The 18,301-nt window shown below is 39.6% G+C and overlaps 1 protein-coding gene across 2 annotated transcripts; it reads right to left on the reverse strand.

Annotated features, from left to right (window-relative positions):
• Positions 1-7,191: 7,191 nt before the first annotated feature.
• Positions 7,192-14,770, reverse strand: LOC112175238 (pleiotropic drug resistance protein 1). 2 transcript variants are annotated; one of them, XM_024312899.2, is made up of 24 exons: positions 14,658-14,768; positions 14,146-14,530; positions 13,938-14,058; positions 13,753-13,841; positions 13,574-13,661; positions 13,304-13,463; positions 13,076-13,152; positions 12,783-12,836; positions 12,563-12,653; positions 12,148-12,449; positions 11,731-12,012; positions 11,173-11,489; positions 10,874-11,034; positions 10,624-10,727; positions 10,379-10,535; positions 10,131-10,291; positions 9,541-9,873; positions 9,136-9,426; positions 8,967-9,050; positions 8,761-8,894; positions 8,456-8,683; positions 8,173-8,344; positions 7,646-7,900; positions 7,192-7,522 (listed from the first exon to the last, which is right to left on the reverse strand). In XM_024312899.2, exons 2-24 carry the CDS (start codon positions 14,364-14,366, stop codon positions 7,265-7,267), a joined length of 4,140 nt encoding a protein of 1,379 aa, XP_024168667.1. In that variant the 5' UTR covers positions 14,367-14,530; positions 14,658-14,768; the 3' UTR covers positions 7,192-7,264. The 2 variants fall into 2 exon arrangements, with proteins under 2 accessions (XP_024168667.1, XP_024168666.1); XM_024312898.2 differs by having other exon boundaries at positions 10,131-10,535; positions 14,658-14,770.
• Positions 14,771-18,301: the final 3,531 nt, after the last annotated feature.

The following is an 18,301-nucleotide window of genomic DNA, read 5'->3' on the forward strand; positions in this document are numbered from 1 at the left end:
CTTCAATATTCTCGAAATTAAAAGGTATCACCATAAATCCAATACCGTAGACAAGTTTAGAATAAGCATCTTGAAACTTGAACTCCTCCACTTGAAAAGGAATGGGCAATGACTTCTCCTTGGGTTGATCTTGAACACAATTAGGCATGCATGACATGGATATCGATGTGATGAATGAATCAGCTTCCTTATCCTTAATGAGTTTCTCTTCAATCTTCAAAGTTGCTTATTCATGTTCCTTTTCACACACCTCAGGATGGTCATACTTGACGTTCTTCCTTCTAGGCTTGATTTTAATTTTGTGCAACTCCTACCTAAATAAATATGTGTTGTCTTTGCAATAACCACCTCTAACGGTTTCATGCCATGGTCTTCCAAAAAGCACATTAGTGTCGTCCATGTCAATCACATGATAAGTAATCTCTTCTTTATAAAATTTTCCCATAGAGACAGGAACTTTACAAATCTTTGTTACTTGTGCATATTCATCATCTCCAATTGGAATCCAGTATGGATCTCTTAGCTTCACTGTCAGTAATTGAAAATAATCCACAACTTTGTTTGCTACAAAGTTCTCTCGTAGACCACTGTCAATTATTACAGAACATACCTTGTTTTTTATGATACATGTAGTTCAGAAGTCGTCGTAATCCGGTGTTGTGAATATCCAACTTTCCATGTTTTTTTATTTATTTTTGGATTGATGAGGTTGTCCTAGGGCGAATCCCTTGGCATGTTCCTCTTCAACGAAACTTTCTTTGATAGATACTCTACAACCAGTGTCGTTGAGGTTGGTGGTAGTGAACTTCTCCCTTGAATGGTCGTCTGCTAAGAAGCAGGCGATACCCGCTCTGATACCAAATGATGTGGGAAGCGTGAACACAATAGCAAAATGCTCCGTCAAGCGTCGAAAGCCATATGAGATGAGATAGAATCCACTAGCAATTACGGGCACAGCCGTAAGAAACATAGAAAAACTTCTCTAATATTTGGTTTTTTTATTGATAACTTGAATGAAAATTACAATCTAAGAGGTGCCTTATATATATGGCACATAGCATAAACCTAATACAAGTAGAAAACAAAAAGAATAATTTATTATAGACTAAAACTAGAAAACCTAATTAAACCACATTAAATAAAAATCAGGAATAAATCCTAGATTTTTTTTTGAGAAAAAGATAACTTCATTCAGATATCAAGGGCCAGAAGGCTCATACATCCAAAATTGTCTTACACCAAACTCATAAATGGTATAAGCTACCAGATAAAGGACAGGCTACCTTCACTGTTAACACATTCGCTCAATTATTGAGCCTAAACACAAGAAATAAAACCACCCTACTAACCTCCCGTGAAGTAGTAGCCTAGTCGCCTAGAGACCGCAATTGGTGTACAACTAGAGATACTAAGATGCAAGTAGTAGAAATTCAACTTCTAGTGAAAGGCAAAGGAAGCTGGAAAGATTAAATCTTTCCTTTGCCCTTGTCCCTAGGGCTAGGATAAGTTCCAGTACTAGTAGGATAAGTAATCTTCAGGGGAGTACCATCCAGCTTCTTGTTTGCACATTGAGTCTTATTCTTGCTTCCAAGAGGCCTACCAGACTTCTTTTTCAACGAGACCAAAGTGAGGTCGCCATCCTCCTCAAGGAGACCAAGTGCCTCAGCAGGCAGTGTTGGAATCTTACCACCCAAAATTGATTTAAACTTCTTGGGACTAGGATGGCAAGCACCACCACGCTCCCGCTTTTTGGACAGCAAAACAGATTGGTGCTTCTGTGTACCTGGAGTAATAACAATGTCACTAGAAATAGCCACTTCGGGAACCTCACCTAGACTGTCGTTACCCTCTAAACCGTGAGGCAAAGTAATGGCTGCCACCCCAATATTGACTTCTGTTGGAGCCATCTCACTGGGAGAAGAAAGCTCTGAGGTCGGGCGCTCCACGAGACGAAAACCAGGCCGCTTCTTCCTTAGGACGGTTGGGGAAGGAGAGAGAAGGTCTCCCTGATGCTTAACAGAGAAGGTAAAGGAATTCCCTGAGGTCGAAACTCCGGGAAAGTGTAAAACCCTAGGTGTAGGGTTTACTGCAGTGGGTTCCCCGCAAGAAAGGCTGTGTGAGCAAACCACATTGAGTGCATCTCCCCCGCAGATGCTCGAATTGAAACTGCAATATGGGTTCAACCCCAGTATCTAGGAAGACTTGTCTTTCCAGCATGATCGGTTTAGATATGTCATGAATGAATAAAACCCTAATCACCCCCTTCTTAAATTCCTTCTTGTCATACTCCAAAAAACAGCCCAAAAGGTTGCCAATCAAGGTGAGATTCTCGGGTTCTTCATACAGAGGAGGTATGCCAGAAACCCTAGTCCAGATCCACAGATGTTTAAACAAAAGTTCATGCAGAGGCTTGACTCCATCGTACACTTCAAAACAGATCGGGGCTTGGTCAAAACACCATACGCCCCCTCGAAGAACCTTGTTTCGATCAAGTGCAGCAGCGAAAGAGAACAAGAAAAGGTCCCCAGGACGCTCTTGAACCCTAAAATCCTTATCCACCATCCAGGTGCGGTGGAAGTGAGACATGAATGCCTTTGGGTCTATGGGTTTCCGAGTCAAAGGCTTTCCGAGGAGAAAAGATTGGGAGGACTTCCGCACTGGACCTCCGCCAATCTTCCCCAAGTCAGGGGCGCGTCCCCCTTCGGCCAGGGCAAGCGAGGCAGCAAAACTCGCCGTTACCGCGTCAATGGATGCCATAGGTAGAGAGAGAGTAGGTAAAAGGAGGTGGAGAATGGTGAGAGAGGCTAGGAGGCCGTAGGCAACTAGGGTTGAGAGAAAAACTCTCCTAGGGTTTTTTTTTTTACTTGAAGTTAATGTCTTTGGAATAAAATCCTAGATACTAAAGAATATTACGCAAATATATAATTGGAATCCCAATCAAGATTTTGTTCGAGAATCACGATATATCCAAAATAGTAATTTATGATTAATTCCATCATTAAGAAGTCTATTTGAATACCAGTTTTCAATATTCAAATTATTCTTCTTGATGTGAAGACGCTTCTTTCTTTTCGAGATTCTTTGTTGAAATTGGCTAAAATCTCATCCTACATCACCTCCACATGAAAATCTGTCTCTCTTATAATGAGGCTAAGTCTTCGAATTAACATGGGAATACACACACACACAATTGATGGATTGTATATCATGATGTTGATGGTGACAATACCTGCATGAATTGAACTGGAAAAATAAGAGAGTTTCTGTAACAGTTGAGGAAGTAAATGAAAGAAATAAGGACTAGATATATTACTTAGGCCTACTAGGTTTCCTTTCTTTCATTTTAAGGGACTGAATCAAATCAATCACCCTCAGACAAAGCTCGTGTGCTAATTATTGAGGAACAGTCAATAAATGTTTGGTACCTGAAATTTTCATTTACCAATTATACACATCAGAAACTTTCTAAGCTTTAAAAAGTGTTTGAGGAGTGTAATTAGCCAGGATTTCATACTTTCATATGTTACTTCGACGGAACATGTAATATATTATATTGTTCGTCTGTTAATTCTTTTTTTGATAAAAAGATGTTAGTCCATTATATAAATTCAGCAAGCAATACAAAAATAAAACATTTCTATGGGGTCAGCAGAAAGAATCGTTCCTTAGGGAACCATAAACACCTATTCTAGAATAAGAATAAGACTCAGGAAACCCCAGTACACCCACCTTTTAGGAAATTAACTCACCTTTATTTCAAACAAAGATCAAAATCCTCTGAAGCAAATAGTAAAATGAATCCTCAGAGAATATGATATTTGTGACCTGATAAAAACCTAAAACCTATGAATGGAAGATGACAAGTCACCTTCCATCCCCTCTAAAATTATGCAAGCCCAGCAGGCCTACTAGTAAGCACTAGCCCACAAAGCTCCAGCTCGGTATTACAAAGGGCACCCCACTACAATCGGAGGACTGCAGATTGCCGATGTCAACAACTCCCGCCGCCACGGAAGAAGACCAGTACCATATGAAGATAGAAGAAACCTGACCAGGTGTCCCTCAATCCTCCTCCACCACAAGCTTCCGGCCACCGCAGCAAAGTGCATCACTACCACCACGAGTGTCAGTACCATCCCCGACATCCCAATCTCGAGCCCAAAAGACCAGCAACACCTCATACACCAGCGAAGCACTACCGCCATAGAACAACTGCATGCCCAAGAAAGGAGTCTGATCGAAGTCGCGCCGCACCACTGCTGCAGTCATGGATCAACTCTTTGGTCCCATCTCCGGAGCCAAAGACAGAAACCTCTGATAAGTAAGAAGTTCCTCTTCACTCCTAAAAGCTTTATCTCCAAAGCTCGTCACCGCTAGACCAAGGAGGAGGTAAAATACCATAGACACAGGAACACGACAGAGAGAAGCTTTGTCACCGCTGCCTCTAGTCCAAACAGAGAAGAGAATGGGGAAGAGCCCCACCTTTTTGGTTGGAGATTCACCATTGTAGGTCATTTTGGAGAGTTTTGTCGATCGTCGCCGCTGTCGTTGAGTAAACCCTAGCAGAGCTAGGTCAAAGTTGGCTAAAATGGATTTAAATCAATTTTACTAAAAACCACATCATAGAGTTTTAGCAATATGTTTCTTTGATTATCAGTCTCATGATCATGCTTACATTGGTCGAAAGTTTTGAACGTCAAGAAGAGTTTTTTTTTAGAAATAGATAACTTCATTAACTTATTCATGGCCAGAACGCATATATATCACAAGCTGTCTCATACCAACAGAACTAGATCGCACAAGCTGCTAAGCAAATGACAAGTGACCCTCACTACAGACTATGCTCACTTATTGAAGTGCCTAGCTAAATTCTCAAAACCCAAAACTATCTAAGCTTCTTGTTATAGCAACCCTAATCGCCTAGAAACCTCAATTGGTGTACAATTAGAGAAACCAACTTACATAGCACTAGACTCTGAAAAACAACAAACACTAGGCACAGAAGCAGGAAACTTAGAGTTTCCCTTTGCCTTTAGCTTTAGGGCCAAACTCCTGGGTAGTAGTAACAGCAGGATAGGTAAGTCGCAAAGGGGTCAAAACTACTTTCTTGTGAGGCCGGGGACCCTTGTTTTTGCTTCCAAGGGGCCTGCCCAACCTCTTATTCAATGTCACCAGCGCAACATCATCTTCAGCGTCCGTCAATCCAAAAGCTTCTGCATGCAGAGTGGGAATCTTGCCTCCCAAGATAGTTTTGAATTTCTTAGGAGAAGGTTCCGCCACCCATTGCCGACCTCTTTTCTTATAGGTCATAACTTGCTGCTGACCACCTTGCATAGTGGGGCTGGTGGAAGGGCCTTAGTTCCTAAATCGGACAGTTCCACCTAGTTCACCTCGGTAGCCATGTCCTGCAATGAAACACCATGGTCCATACCTTCCAAAACTGGCGAGTTTGATACGGTGCCATCAAGCCCTGTAGGTGTAGTAGTGGATCGCTCTAGCCGGCGAATAGTTGACTTTTTCTTTTTCAACAGAGAGGAAGAAAGCATAGGTAACTCTCGAGGGTTCCTGGTAGAGAACGCAAAGGCACCGCCCGAGGAGGAAGAGCCGCCACCACAGTTCAAGACTCTAGGATCAGAAAGGGTCACATGCTCCTCACACTTCGCCCCAGTATGTGTGATCATACCACATTAGGGACATCTACCTTTAAGATGTTCAAACTGGAACTGTAGAATAGGTTCTACACCGGGGGCCAGAAAAACCTGACGCTCGAGAAGAACCGACTTCGAAATATTCTGGGAGAAGAAGATGCGCACAACACCTTTGCGAAACTCTCTCTTGTCAGAGTCCAGATAGCCGCCCAGAAGATTTCCAATGAGAATGAGATTTTCGGGTTCCTCATAGAGAGGAGGGATACCCGAAACCCTAACCCACATCCTGACACGCTTCAAGGGGACATCAGCGATAGGGGTGACACCATCAACTCCTCCAGACAGACCGGAGTTCGATCATAGCACCAAACACCACCTTTAAGCACCTTGTTCCGATCTCTGGCCAGATCAAAGGAGATGAGGAACCTGTTGCCTACCTTTTCTTGGATGCGGAAGTCCTTCTCCACCATCCAGGTCTTGAAAAACTGAGATTTGAAAGCATTGGAATCCACCGATTTACGAGTAAGTGGTTTTCTGAGAAGAAAAGATTGTGTAGACCGCCTAACTGGCCCTCCACCAATCTTTCCCAAGTCCGGGGCTTTACCCCCTTCAGCCAGCGCTAGGGAGGCAGCAAAGCTGGCAGTTACAGCGTCAATGGTAGCCATGACTCAGGGAGGAAGAGAACAAGGATGGCGGGAGACGCCGACTAGAAAGTTGGGGTTTAGGGTAGAGCTGCTAGGTCGAGAGAAAATCTCGCTTGATGATTGTATAGACAAAATGGTTCAATACCTTAGTCTACCTCACCCTTAAAACGTCAAGAACGTCAAGAAGAGTTATCACTATGGAAATGTAGTTTTGTATCACTATCTCAATAATATTAGTCTATTAATTCTAAATTCAATGATCAAATTAATCGTTTAAACTACTGTTAAACCACCTCATCAATGCTCTCTAAGTCAACTATGTCTATATTCCAATTGCTTGATCTTATCGCCTATCTTCATTATACATAATTGATTGCAAATTGTTTAGATCAGGATCTAAATTTTTGTAATGCATGTAGTAATTACCCAGCATATAACTCTCGTCTCTCATTGGTGAGCCGTGACTTATTGGTTAGCTAGCCTAATTAACACAGTGGAGGTCATAAATTCAAACCCCACTGACATCAAGGGTGGGGTGGAGAAAGAATTGTCATCCAAAGTCCAAAATTTTTTTTTTTTTTTTTAAATAACTCTCACGTCTCAATGAGAAGAATACACAAAAATTCATCAAAGCTCAATTTGACTTGCACAGGGCAAAGCCCCTCTTTGAGGAGAATAGTTGTCTCCATCCATAGACCAAAAACCTGTCATACAACATCATTTCATCATAATTTTACTTGTCATGAAAGATAAACACAAATATTCCAAATTTTTGTGGACCTAACAGAAGTTCAAATCAAAAGCATCCTTTGATATGTGTATATTCTATGATATGATACCTTTTGTAGGACATGTCACATTTATATAACTACTGATTTCAGCAAGATAACAGATCGGGATCAAAAGGAGAGACTAATAATGGGACTAGTATATCATATTTCATTATTCACAGATACATGCATGTATGATGATTCATCTCTTTTGGAAGTTTAGTTTCTTGATCGCAAAAGCAAAGATGAAAACAAAGAACGCTGAAAACCCAACAAGTACAGCTACAACAACACCTAGAAAGTCTTTCCTATATCCAAAATATGTCCTCATAAAATGATCTACAGTTTCACCAGAATCAAGTGTGTCCTTGAGACCTCCAAACTGTGAAGAAAACAATCCATACAAGCTCCAAGAGGTTGGGCTGACCCAATAGAACCATCTCCACCATATTGGAATTCTCTGTCACCGCCAAATAGAACAAAAGTGAGTATGTACCATCAGATTGATAAACAAACATGCGTATATAGTGATTAATAGTTGATACACACACACACACACATGTTTATTTATATATGCACTTACTGTTTTGGGAATGAGATATCCTGAAATAACATTCCATAATGGATAGAAGGCAGACGAAACTACAGCAGAGATGGTGTTGTTGGGAGTAATGGCCACAATCATCATGCCATGGAAGGTGAAGTATAAGAAGGTGAGGTACATGAACAAGAGATAACAAAAGAACTTGCTGACTGTCCAATCAAATCCGACCATGGAGTATACTATGACCCCATATATAATAGTCTGGATCAAAGTGTACGGGATCTCAATGATAGCCTGCAGAAATTAAAATTTTCATCTTTGTCATATTTGGGTGGCCTAGATTCATGTACAAGAAATGTACAGGAAAAATATACAGTGTAAATTGTTATAGACAGCCATTTGATTCTGACCAAAAAAATGGAAGTGGTGCTCAGAAATAATTTATAAGTGTGAAGTGTATATATGAAACCAACACTCTCCCTAACGTGCAGATATATAGGACAGGCTAATGGATTGATCTAACTTTGATCTTTATAGATTGAGAAACTCAGTAACGAATCCTATACCTGTCCAAAGGCAAATGGAAAAGCTGAGTACATTCCAGCAGCCGTTTCTCTGTAAGAGACCAACCTCTCAACACCTATGATTGGCTGCACTGACAAGGAATTTTGTATACCAAGAAAAAGCACAGCAGCATACATAGAACCCATCGCACAAAAGAGATCTCTTTGCTTTTGTCTGCAAGGACCATGAAATGATGAGCGTCAGTCTTGCACATTAAGTTTTACATTCATTGCATCACAAACTTTAGGAAATACTGGTATCTCATAAGTATGTTACAATATATACCTTTTGGAGCCAAGATCCCAGAAAAATGACCCAAGTAGTCCGGCCATCATAGCTGTGAAAAGAAGTCTTACTGCGGTGTATTGAGGGTTTCGCCAATATGATACACTCTGTTTCCATAGGCAAGCTAGACACTGGGTAAAGAAAGACTGCGAATATTGTGTTGGGAAGTACAAGTCCTTTGAATTTGGTGCAGGAGTACTTAGTTCCTTTATCAATGCCTTATTTGTCCTAATCATTCAGATATAGAAATTAGTAGCTGAAACACTAGTATAGCATTATTATATGAATTGTTATGGATATCTTACCTATATATTTCTGAATTCTTGTATATTTTGGCAAAATCAACCCCAAGAGATGCTTCTTGTGCTGGAGAAGTAACCTCCAACATCCAGGTTGCTGGATTGTAACCATCCTTGATTTTAGAAACTCCACTAATCTCCTAAAATCTCATCAATGTTAGCAGTTGAGTCAAGAATGGCAGATAATATATTTAGTGTATTATATGCCTAACCTCAAAGTATTCGATCATCTGGGAAGAATGGTGGCCTAAAGGGCCAACATATATTTCTTCGCCTCCCTGTTTCAGAAGCAACATCTGCAGTAGCATATCAAATTTTTAAATATTTTAACATTAAATAGTATATCCAAAATGTTAGGTACTAATACTAATAGTATCTCACCTCATCAAATGCATCAAATATATCAATGCTTGGTTGGTGGATTGTACAGACTACAGTTCTCCCAGTGTCCACTGTATTCCTCACCGTTCTCATTACAATTGCTGCTGCCCTAGCATCAAGGCCAGAAGTCGGCTCATCCATAAATATTATCGAGGGGTTGGCAACAAGCTCTACTGCAATTGTTAGCCTTTTGCGTTGTTCAGTTGAGAGACCATTCACTCCTGGCAATCCAACAAGTCTGTCACTTATTGAGGTCATTTCTACAAGCTCCATAACCTCCTCAATAAACATCTGCAAATCATTAAAGCATAGATATGGTCAACAAGACTTGACTAAACATAATCCACGATTAAAGAAACTATTAGCCTAAAGACAAGCCTTCAAAAAAAAGAAGGATAGGTATACCTTTCTGGTTGGGGAATCAACCTCCTGGGGCAACCGGAGCCATGCAGAGTAAACCAAAGACTCGTAAACTGTAACATGAGGGGAGTGTATATCTGTTTGTTCACAGTATCCTGATATGCGAGCAAATGTTTCTTGCCTTTTTGCATATCCAGATAAGGTGATCCTCCCCTCAATATACCCACTTGTCTTCCTTCCTGCCAAGACATCCATGAGAGTGGTTTTTCCAGCACCACTAACACCCATCAAAGCTGTTAGAACTCCAGGCCTAAAAGCACCACTCACACCCTTCAGAAGTTCTAGCCTATCCTGAGTTTTGCTTTGATCTTTCATTTCCTGGAAGCACATATTTATGTGAAGGATGAAAATGCATTGATTGCATTCAACTTTTATAATTGGTTCAATTATTATAAAAGGGTACATATATTCCAACCTAGGAGTTCTACAATAACATATTTAATATTGTGCTTTGATGGTGATATTAATACCGAGTGCATACATACGTAGTTCAAGTTCCTTTTCAGTCACCAAAAATTTTAGTTAATGAAATATAGCAATAATACTAAATTCCCTTTACAAAGAGTTGAAGATACCTCAGGCATATCGACAGCATATCTGATTTCCTCGAAAGTAATTGAAAGGGGTTCAAATGGAAGAACCATGCCATGCTGTATAGTAGGATCGCTTGCAACTTTGCTATCCTCTGTTGTAGAGGATGCCTCATTGTATAGTACTGCATTGGGCATCTCAAGTGCTGCATCCAGGAAATTGTTAGGATTGTCAAAACATAACAATGCTAGTGTCCATGTGTAAACAGAAGATAATATGCCTAGGCACTTACGATCAAGATACTGAAGTGCCAAGGTGAAAAGGAAATTCAACAGAAGAATAAATCCAATCAAAGCTACTAATCCAATCCAGTAGAAGCGTGCCTCTGGGGGTATGCCTTGATACTTCAAGACCATAACTCCTAATGCTTCTGTTGAGTTGGCAGGAACCTGTAGTAAAATTTCCAAGCATGTAAGTTAACATTTTTCTGAAGATTTTCACATACTTTCACAATCATGAAAAATTATCCTTGCATACATGTCTCCAACTTTTTCCAAGAAATTCATTAACAGCGATGGCATTCAGTCCATACGTGATTGGTGAGAGCCAATATCCCCACAACAACCATTTCTTCAAATCCTCTGAATAAAAAATATTAAAATAAATTAGTAAAAAGCAAAAAGACGCGAGTTTAACTTACCATCAGAATTTAATTAAGTCCACCACTATAATACATAAAAGCACTGTTATGATTTCTCAGATTAGATTAGTCTTTACCAAGGTTTACCTTTTGAAATGATAAAGCCACACAGACCAAGAATGACAAGTAAAGTACCAAATCCAAATGTATTTGCAATAGTTATATTCCTCCCTAGTGCCCCTATCAATCGAAACAGTCCATTTGCCATCTGGCTAATACACAGCAGGAGAAGGAATTGTTTGAAAAATCTGTTACAAGTCAACAAATTGTTATAATTATATTAAATAACCAATTAACTTGATCTCTGTGACCAAATAAAACTAACCTGAGCTGAACCCAAACTTTTAAATGCAATTTCTGAAATGCATGTTTCAATTTTTAATTACCTTGCAATGCTCGGATCATAACCTACACTGTAGTAAGTAATGATCATCCAGATGAAAACGTCCACAAAAGTTATAGGGATCCTTATCAGCCATGGGGGTAAAGAGTATGCCCAAGCAGGATAGAACAGATGGTCCCTTTGCTTGAAAAACACAGGCAGTCTAGTGACTGTCATATGAAGCTCTGCAAACCCATTAAGCATAATTGCGAGTAGCGTATAGAATAAAGCTCCCGTATAAATCCTACCATCTTCTACTGTGTTTCGCTCCATCTCAGTACGAAAAAATAGTGTCATTGTTGTAACAGCAACTAGAATAAGCTGAAACCAAAACAATAGTAGTATTTCATTTGCTTTATATTTCACTAAAATAAAAGATGAACAATTGTTCAATTTGATTTTGAACCAACTGCTGGTTAGCAATCCAAAATTTCACTTTACAGTATGGAATCGCTTGACCAATTTTCTTAAGATATTAGAACAATGAACATTATGAGATTTTCATTTTAATCCACACCTGCAAAAAGTCCAATGCTAACTAGTAATATTCACTACTTCTCACCTGCACCAATTTGAAAATGTAGACAAATGAATTCCTCTTTGTAAGCAAAATTTGTCTGGCCATACAAGCTTTGAACATTTCCTTCTTACTAACACCATATTTTTTAGTTGACAAAGCAGCACGGCAGCCTTCTGACTTGTTAAATGGAATAGAAAGCTCATCACCAAGTTTTCTACCAATGTGAAATAACTGCATTGCTTCAGAAAATTCTTTGGTTGTTACAAAGCTATAAGGCCTATCCATATGAGCCCAGTATTGCTCTTGATCTTTTCTTGATGTCACCTATCATTGAATTAGCTAATAAGAAGCTGTACTAAATATGTCCAATCTCTGTGGAAAACAAAAGGTTGAAACAGAGGGAGGAGATGTCATTATATATATATATGTGTGTGTGTGTGTGTGTGTGTGTTAAGGTACCTCTTGTAGGAAATCAGCAACTCCTTTCCTCTCTGGACATTTGAAGCCCATGTACTCAAAGAACTCAAGAACATTCTCACGGGGACCTTGATACACAATGTAGCCATCCGAAAGGAGAATTATATCATCGAAGAGATCATAAGTCTCTGGTGCTGGCTGCAGTAGAGCAATCAATGCAGTTCCGTTGAGAATGTGGACGTATTGTTGTAGTGATTTCACTATTTGCAATGTTGTTGAACTGTCCAGCCCGTTTGATATCTCATCCATAAGAAGTACTCTTTCTGGTCCAACCAGCATCTCCCCTGCAATTATGTATCGGCCATGTTTTTGTATAACAATCAGCCACAGTTAAACTACCAGGTGACATTTACGGAAATTGAAAAAGAGAGGTGGGGAAGACCTATATATGCACTACCTGTGGTGAGTCGCTTTTTTTGTCCACCAGAGATACCTCTGGTCATTTCATCTCCTACCATAATGTCAGCACAATCTTCGAGTCCCAAAACCTGGATAAGTTTATTAGCAAAAGTTAGCAAATTTTCTTTTACTGATCAAAACAGAAATTGTGTGGTTCTATTTGGTATCTTTGCACACAAGGCACATAATTAACTTAAACGAAGGGTACATATCAGTACCTTGAGAATAAAGTCTGTAACAATATTAGTTTCCTGTCCTTCTAGTGCTGCTGCCTGCAAAAAGTTCAAGAAGCCATTTTGGTGTTTGAATGCTACTTCAAGAACAAGTACAAAAAGTAAGGTTTAGAGAGGGTGCAAATGATAAACAACATGAAGGATAGTAGGATACAGTTCCACATCAATTGCCGAATATATAAAAATTTTAAAGTTGTTCTGGTTTATGTATTGTAGCATTAATTAGAATTATGAAACATAGCTTTACGAGATTCTTTCCTATACAGCTGTTCTCATACCTTCATGTAGAGATCAAGATCAAGATCTGGCATAATATTTGCAGCCTTTTCTCTCCTTAATAATTCCACCAACATTTCTGAAGTTTCCAAAATGCAAATGAAAAATTAACTTAATTCGGATTCTCTAAATCAAAATTATCAAACCTAGAATATATATATATATATATATATATATATATATATATATATATATGCCACCTTAATTTTAGGGTGTTTTAACAGACGTACCATAACGCGGTCCAACACCTTGACATCTAGCTGCAAAAGCCAGTGTTTCTCTCACTGTCAATTCTGGTATGTGGAGATCATGTTGACTGACATAAGCTGATGTCCTCTCTGATACAAACTCATCCATCTCAATTCCATTGTATGTAACTCTCCCCGAAAACTAATGTCATTCATAAGCGATCATAACACATTAAATAGTGACATATTGTAAACTAAGCAATAGAAATCAAGATTCAGAATTCAAAGGCATAAGAATAGTGACCTCCTTACTTTTAGATTAGCTTTACCGAGTTTTCCAGCCAAGGCCAATAGTAACGTCGTCTTTCCAGAGCCAGGGGGGCCTAAAAGAAGTGTCATTCTGCAGAAATCAGACAGACCAGCAATTCATATGCATGAGAAGTATGCCGTTGGAAAAGTATATATGTTTGAAGTAGTAAATGTCTAGTTACCTTCTTGGCTTGATAATCCCTCTTACATCATGGAGGATTGTAAATGGTCTCTTTCTACTTGGAAGAATGTGAAAATAATTCAGGAACCCCTTATTTTAAAGAGAAAAACTAAGGTGAATTATTAAGTTACATCATATAAAAGCATGAATCCATAATACATATAAACTTGATCTAAGAAATGGTACCTCTAACATATTAATAGAGAAGTTGAACATTGTAGATGATGCCCTGCTTCCTACATAAGCTTCTGCTTCAACATTTAAATTCTCGAACCGCACTTCAGTTGTTGGAAATTCAAGTCCAACTCTGCGTGCATTTCGAATATTAAAGATTAAAAATTATAATCCAAATTTCCTCAAAAACATACAGCATTCATTATAGTTAATCAATTACCTATTCATGCGGTCCTTGATCTTGAGCAAGAACTTGTCATTGTCTTGCTCAACAATCTTCACTAGCCTCTCCAACAAAGTCTTCCTCTCTGGTAGTCCAAGATTCTTCTTTATATCAATCTCTCTGCTTTCACCGTCCTCCTCTTGACCTTGACCGAGTAGAATGCCTCTCCTTGTGCGTGAATACGTAGGCAGTCTCTCAATGGCACCCCATGTCGTCATTGTCTGACTCGACTCCTTATCACCGGAAGGAGGCTCGGAGATTGGCTCTTCTTCTTCTTATTGTTCTCGGCTGATCATGACGTTCATAGCTGAATGGATGCTATGAAAGAAAAAGCCAGTAACAGTATCAGGAAAAGAGACCTTAGAAACAGAGAAGAAGTTTCCTGCCCAAATTTACATGAAAACAACCAAGAATTATTATTATTTTTTATTTAAAGAAAAACTTCACCTCTAATTTTGAGTTTTGACAGTGACCACACAGTAAAGGAAAGCAAGCTTAAGGAGACCTACCTTGCTAAGCTTTTGACAAGATTATATTAGAATCAAACTGTCTACAATAAACTTTAGCTTGTCTTTTTCCTCTCTCTTCCGTTCTTCTCTGTCGATCGATTTTTCTTTTTTATGCCATCGAATTTTGTTCCGATTGAAGCAATATGGAAGAAAAAGGGCCACCAGCCTTCTTCTTGTTCACACTTCATACGTACAGTATCACTATACCTTTCTCTTTCCACTCTGATGTGTGAACAGTCCAAAAGAGCAGATGATTTTAAGCCCTCTTCTCTTCGCCAAATTTGATTTTAAGAGGTCCATTCAAAATTTTTTTTTTTTGTTATTATAATTTCTTTTAATTGGATGAGCTAATTATAAATTCTTGAGAAATTTTAAAACATTATAATCTAGAAAAATTTCATTGATTACAATTTTTATTGTTTCCTTTTTTATCAATGAAAACTATGATGAGTTATTCAAAAAATTTAAAATTTAATGATCGGAAGTATGCATTAAAAAATGAGACCTAGCAGAGTTGCTCTGCTAGGGTTAGGAGTCTGCTGGCCTTGGCTTGGCTACTCACGAATTGTCCCTCATCCTCGATGGGGTTCGTTTCCGATACCATCACTGGGATTGGATGAAAGGTACTCTTTGTCTGGCGTTGCCATGCGATTTGGGCTGTTGATTGGTCAAGGGATCGGGATCTGCGGATTGCGATTGGGCTCTGGCCAAGTTTTGCAACCGTTGTCGGAGCGCGATCAGATCAGAATTTTGGTTGAGGGGTTGAGGCCCAACCATGGATGGTTGAACGACATGGCGTCCGACGGTGCTCAGGGCGGTGCTACAGATTGGGGCTTGATGTCTCGCTCGGTACTGGGAGAATCATTGGAGGCGGAGAATGGGGGTGGATCGACAAGATCCCGACGAGCACGTCTTAAGGTTGGGGATGCAATTCAGTCTGGTGGGGGTGTGCATTCTTTCTGGCGAGCGCCGGCAGTGTGGCAGTCTGCGGGCACCTACAGCGCGATGATCATTCTCTGTTAGATCAGAGGGAGTTTGCGGCAGGAGGCCAATGGCGGCGGTGCGACACTTCTGTTCAAGCTCGGGATGGAGGTGTGGCAGTTCGGTGCTGGCGTGAGGCTCCACGGTTGCAGAACCGGGATGCGTTATCTCCGGTGAAGGAAGGCGAGACTTTAGCTGAGGTCGAGGTCAGAGTAGGTCTGGGTGCCCAGAGAGTCTTTGGGTACCCAACTGTGGATCTGGGCCTTCTTTTGGTTCGACTATTCAAGATGGATCTTTGATTGGGCTTTATCTTCTGTTTGGATTCGTATATGGCATCCAGGGGAATTTTTGTGGGCTCATATTTCGGCTGCACTTTGGAATTGGAATTTCGGCTACTTAGGTAGAAGATTGCTCTCTACTCAACGTATTATTTTGCGTGGAGTAGGCAAGGTCGGTCACACTACTGGCAGTTACCTTGATAGAAGGTTACCCTCTATTCGACGGATATCTTTACTTGGAAGTATGGCTAACCATACTATTGGTGCTGTTTTACATTGCCCGGGCTCTGCCCAGTGCTTCATCAAATGCTTTATAGCTTTCCTCATTATTCTTGTTAGGTTTTCTTTTCGATGCCCTGTTGCATCTAGTATTGTTTTTATTATGTTTCAATTTGATGTAGTTACTACATCTATAAGTTGTAATATTTCTTATTATTATTAATAAAGTGGTTGACTATTTTCCTCAAAAAAAAATTAAAATTAAAATTTAAAATGTGTAGTAAATTAAAAATAAAAATAAAATATTAAAAATGAAAAAGACTTTGTTTTGAAAATAATAAATTTGCAAATGAAATTTGAAATAACACCTTTTCTAATGGAAATTAAAGTGAGGAATTCGGACAATCAATTCATTTATTTCTAAGTTTGCGGTTAAAAATATGAAACCTAGCAAAGCTCTACTAGGGCTGAGAGAGCGCCGTCCACAGGCCTGGCGTCTTTACACCTTCCTCCATTCTCAATGGCGGCCATCTTCGATGGCGTATCATTCGAGTGCGGCTGTGGTCGTCTGTCATCATCCTCTGAGTTTCTCGGAGCGTCTGGTGCAGGTGCAGTCTAGCATCGCGGCCTTAACTTTGCCAATCCAATATGTCTCCGGTGGGAGTTCTTTTCCTTTCGCGCTTTGTTGGGAGGAGGTTCCGATCATATCCATATTCGATGTGGGTCGATCATGACCCAAACATGGGAGATTGAAGGCAATGTCAGGCTGCTGTGTCACCGGATTAGTAAAGGGCGAGGTTGATATCGTCCGGCGCGAGACGGCGACTCAGCGACTGGGTTTTCTCCTGCGAGAGATGGTCGCTATGCGATTGGGTGTTTTCTCGATTCCAAGATATGCACTGGGCCATGGATCTATTTTCAGGCATGTCTCGGTGCTGTTCTTCTCGTCTCAGGGCTGGGAGTTCCAATCGGCGGTGCTGCGATATCCTACGGCGGTAGAGTGGTGGCATGGGGAGATTGGATGTTGGAGGACCCGGCGGCACAGAGCAACATGGAGGAGCAAGGTATGGCCTGCTTAGGTGCCCAAAGCAGATTATGCTGGGCTTGGATCTCTGAGTTTTAGGCCTCTACTTTATCTCTAATGGGCTTGTTGTGGGCTGTGATTCTTAGGCCCATTCACTTTTGAGTTTGCATTTGGGATCCTGAGGGAGCTCCCTCTTTGCAGAGTGGTTCTGGATACTTTCTGAATATGTTAGGATGTGCTTCTTTTATACCCCTAACAATATCTTGGTTACTTCAGTTACTAGCGCTTATTCCTAGGGTAGTTACATTTAGGTTGTTATATGGTAGCCTAGCATGGCTTGATATTGACATGGCCCTTGCGGGCAGGTCATGATTTGTAATTACCTACATTTGGTTATCAAAAGGCTTGACATCCTTCTCTCAAAAAAAAAAAAAATCTTTTATTTCTTTCCACAGAGAAATTCATAATTTTCAAGTTTACAATGCCAAACGAAGTAATTTATGCTTATAAATTATGAATTCCTCATTTTCATTTAAATTTCATCTTTTCTTCTTGCACCCAAAAAGGAAAATTTTAGAAGGATTCTTGTTTGTTCTCCATTTATATATACAGGAGTGCAATGCACGTGTTATTGGTGAAGAAGAAAAAACGTGAAAGTTTCCTTGTCAGTCACTTCTTCAATTTTTGTTTTTTTAATTTTAAATTTTACCATACTAAGTTATTGACCATTTTGAATGATTTATTATGAGTTTTTATTTTTAATTCATAAGAGCATTATAGGTAACCCATTATTTCAATGAAATTTTTGACACCAAATTTTTTGCTCTCCTTTGATAAAAAAGGAAAAAAAAATATACATATATATAGCATAATTGAAAATTATATAGGATTTCATCCAAAAAAATCATACAGGATTAGAAATCAATTATTAGAGAAAATTACACATAAGTGTATCTTTGAATGTTTTTTTAGCCATAAGGCCACCTACTAGTTTTTCCCCTCATAAGGCCACTAAATTAAAAAAAGTGTTATATTTTGGATATTAAAAACTAATATATTTACATAAATGCCACTAGAGTACAAAGTCAACAATTATTCTCTCTCTCCTCTCCGGCGAGGTCTTCGGTCAACTCCGGCGGGTC

Source organism: Rosa chinensis, chromosome 7 (genome assembly GCF_002994745.2).
Source record: "Rosa chinensis cultivar Old Blush chromosome 7, RchiOBHm-V2, whole genome shotgun sequence".
NCBI lineage: Eukaryota > Viridiplantae > Streptophyta > Magnoliopsida > Rosales > Rosaceae > Rosa > Rosa chinensis.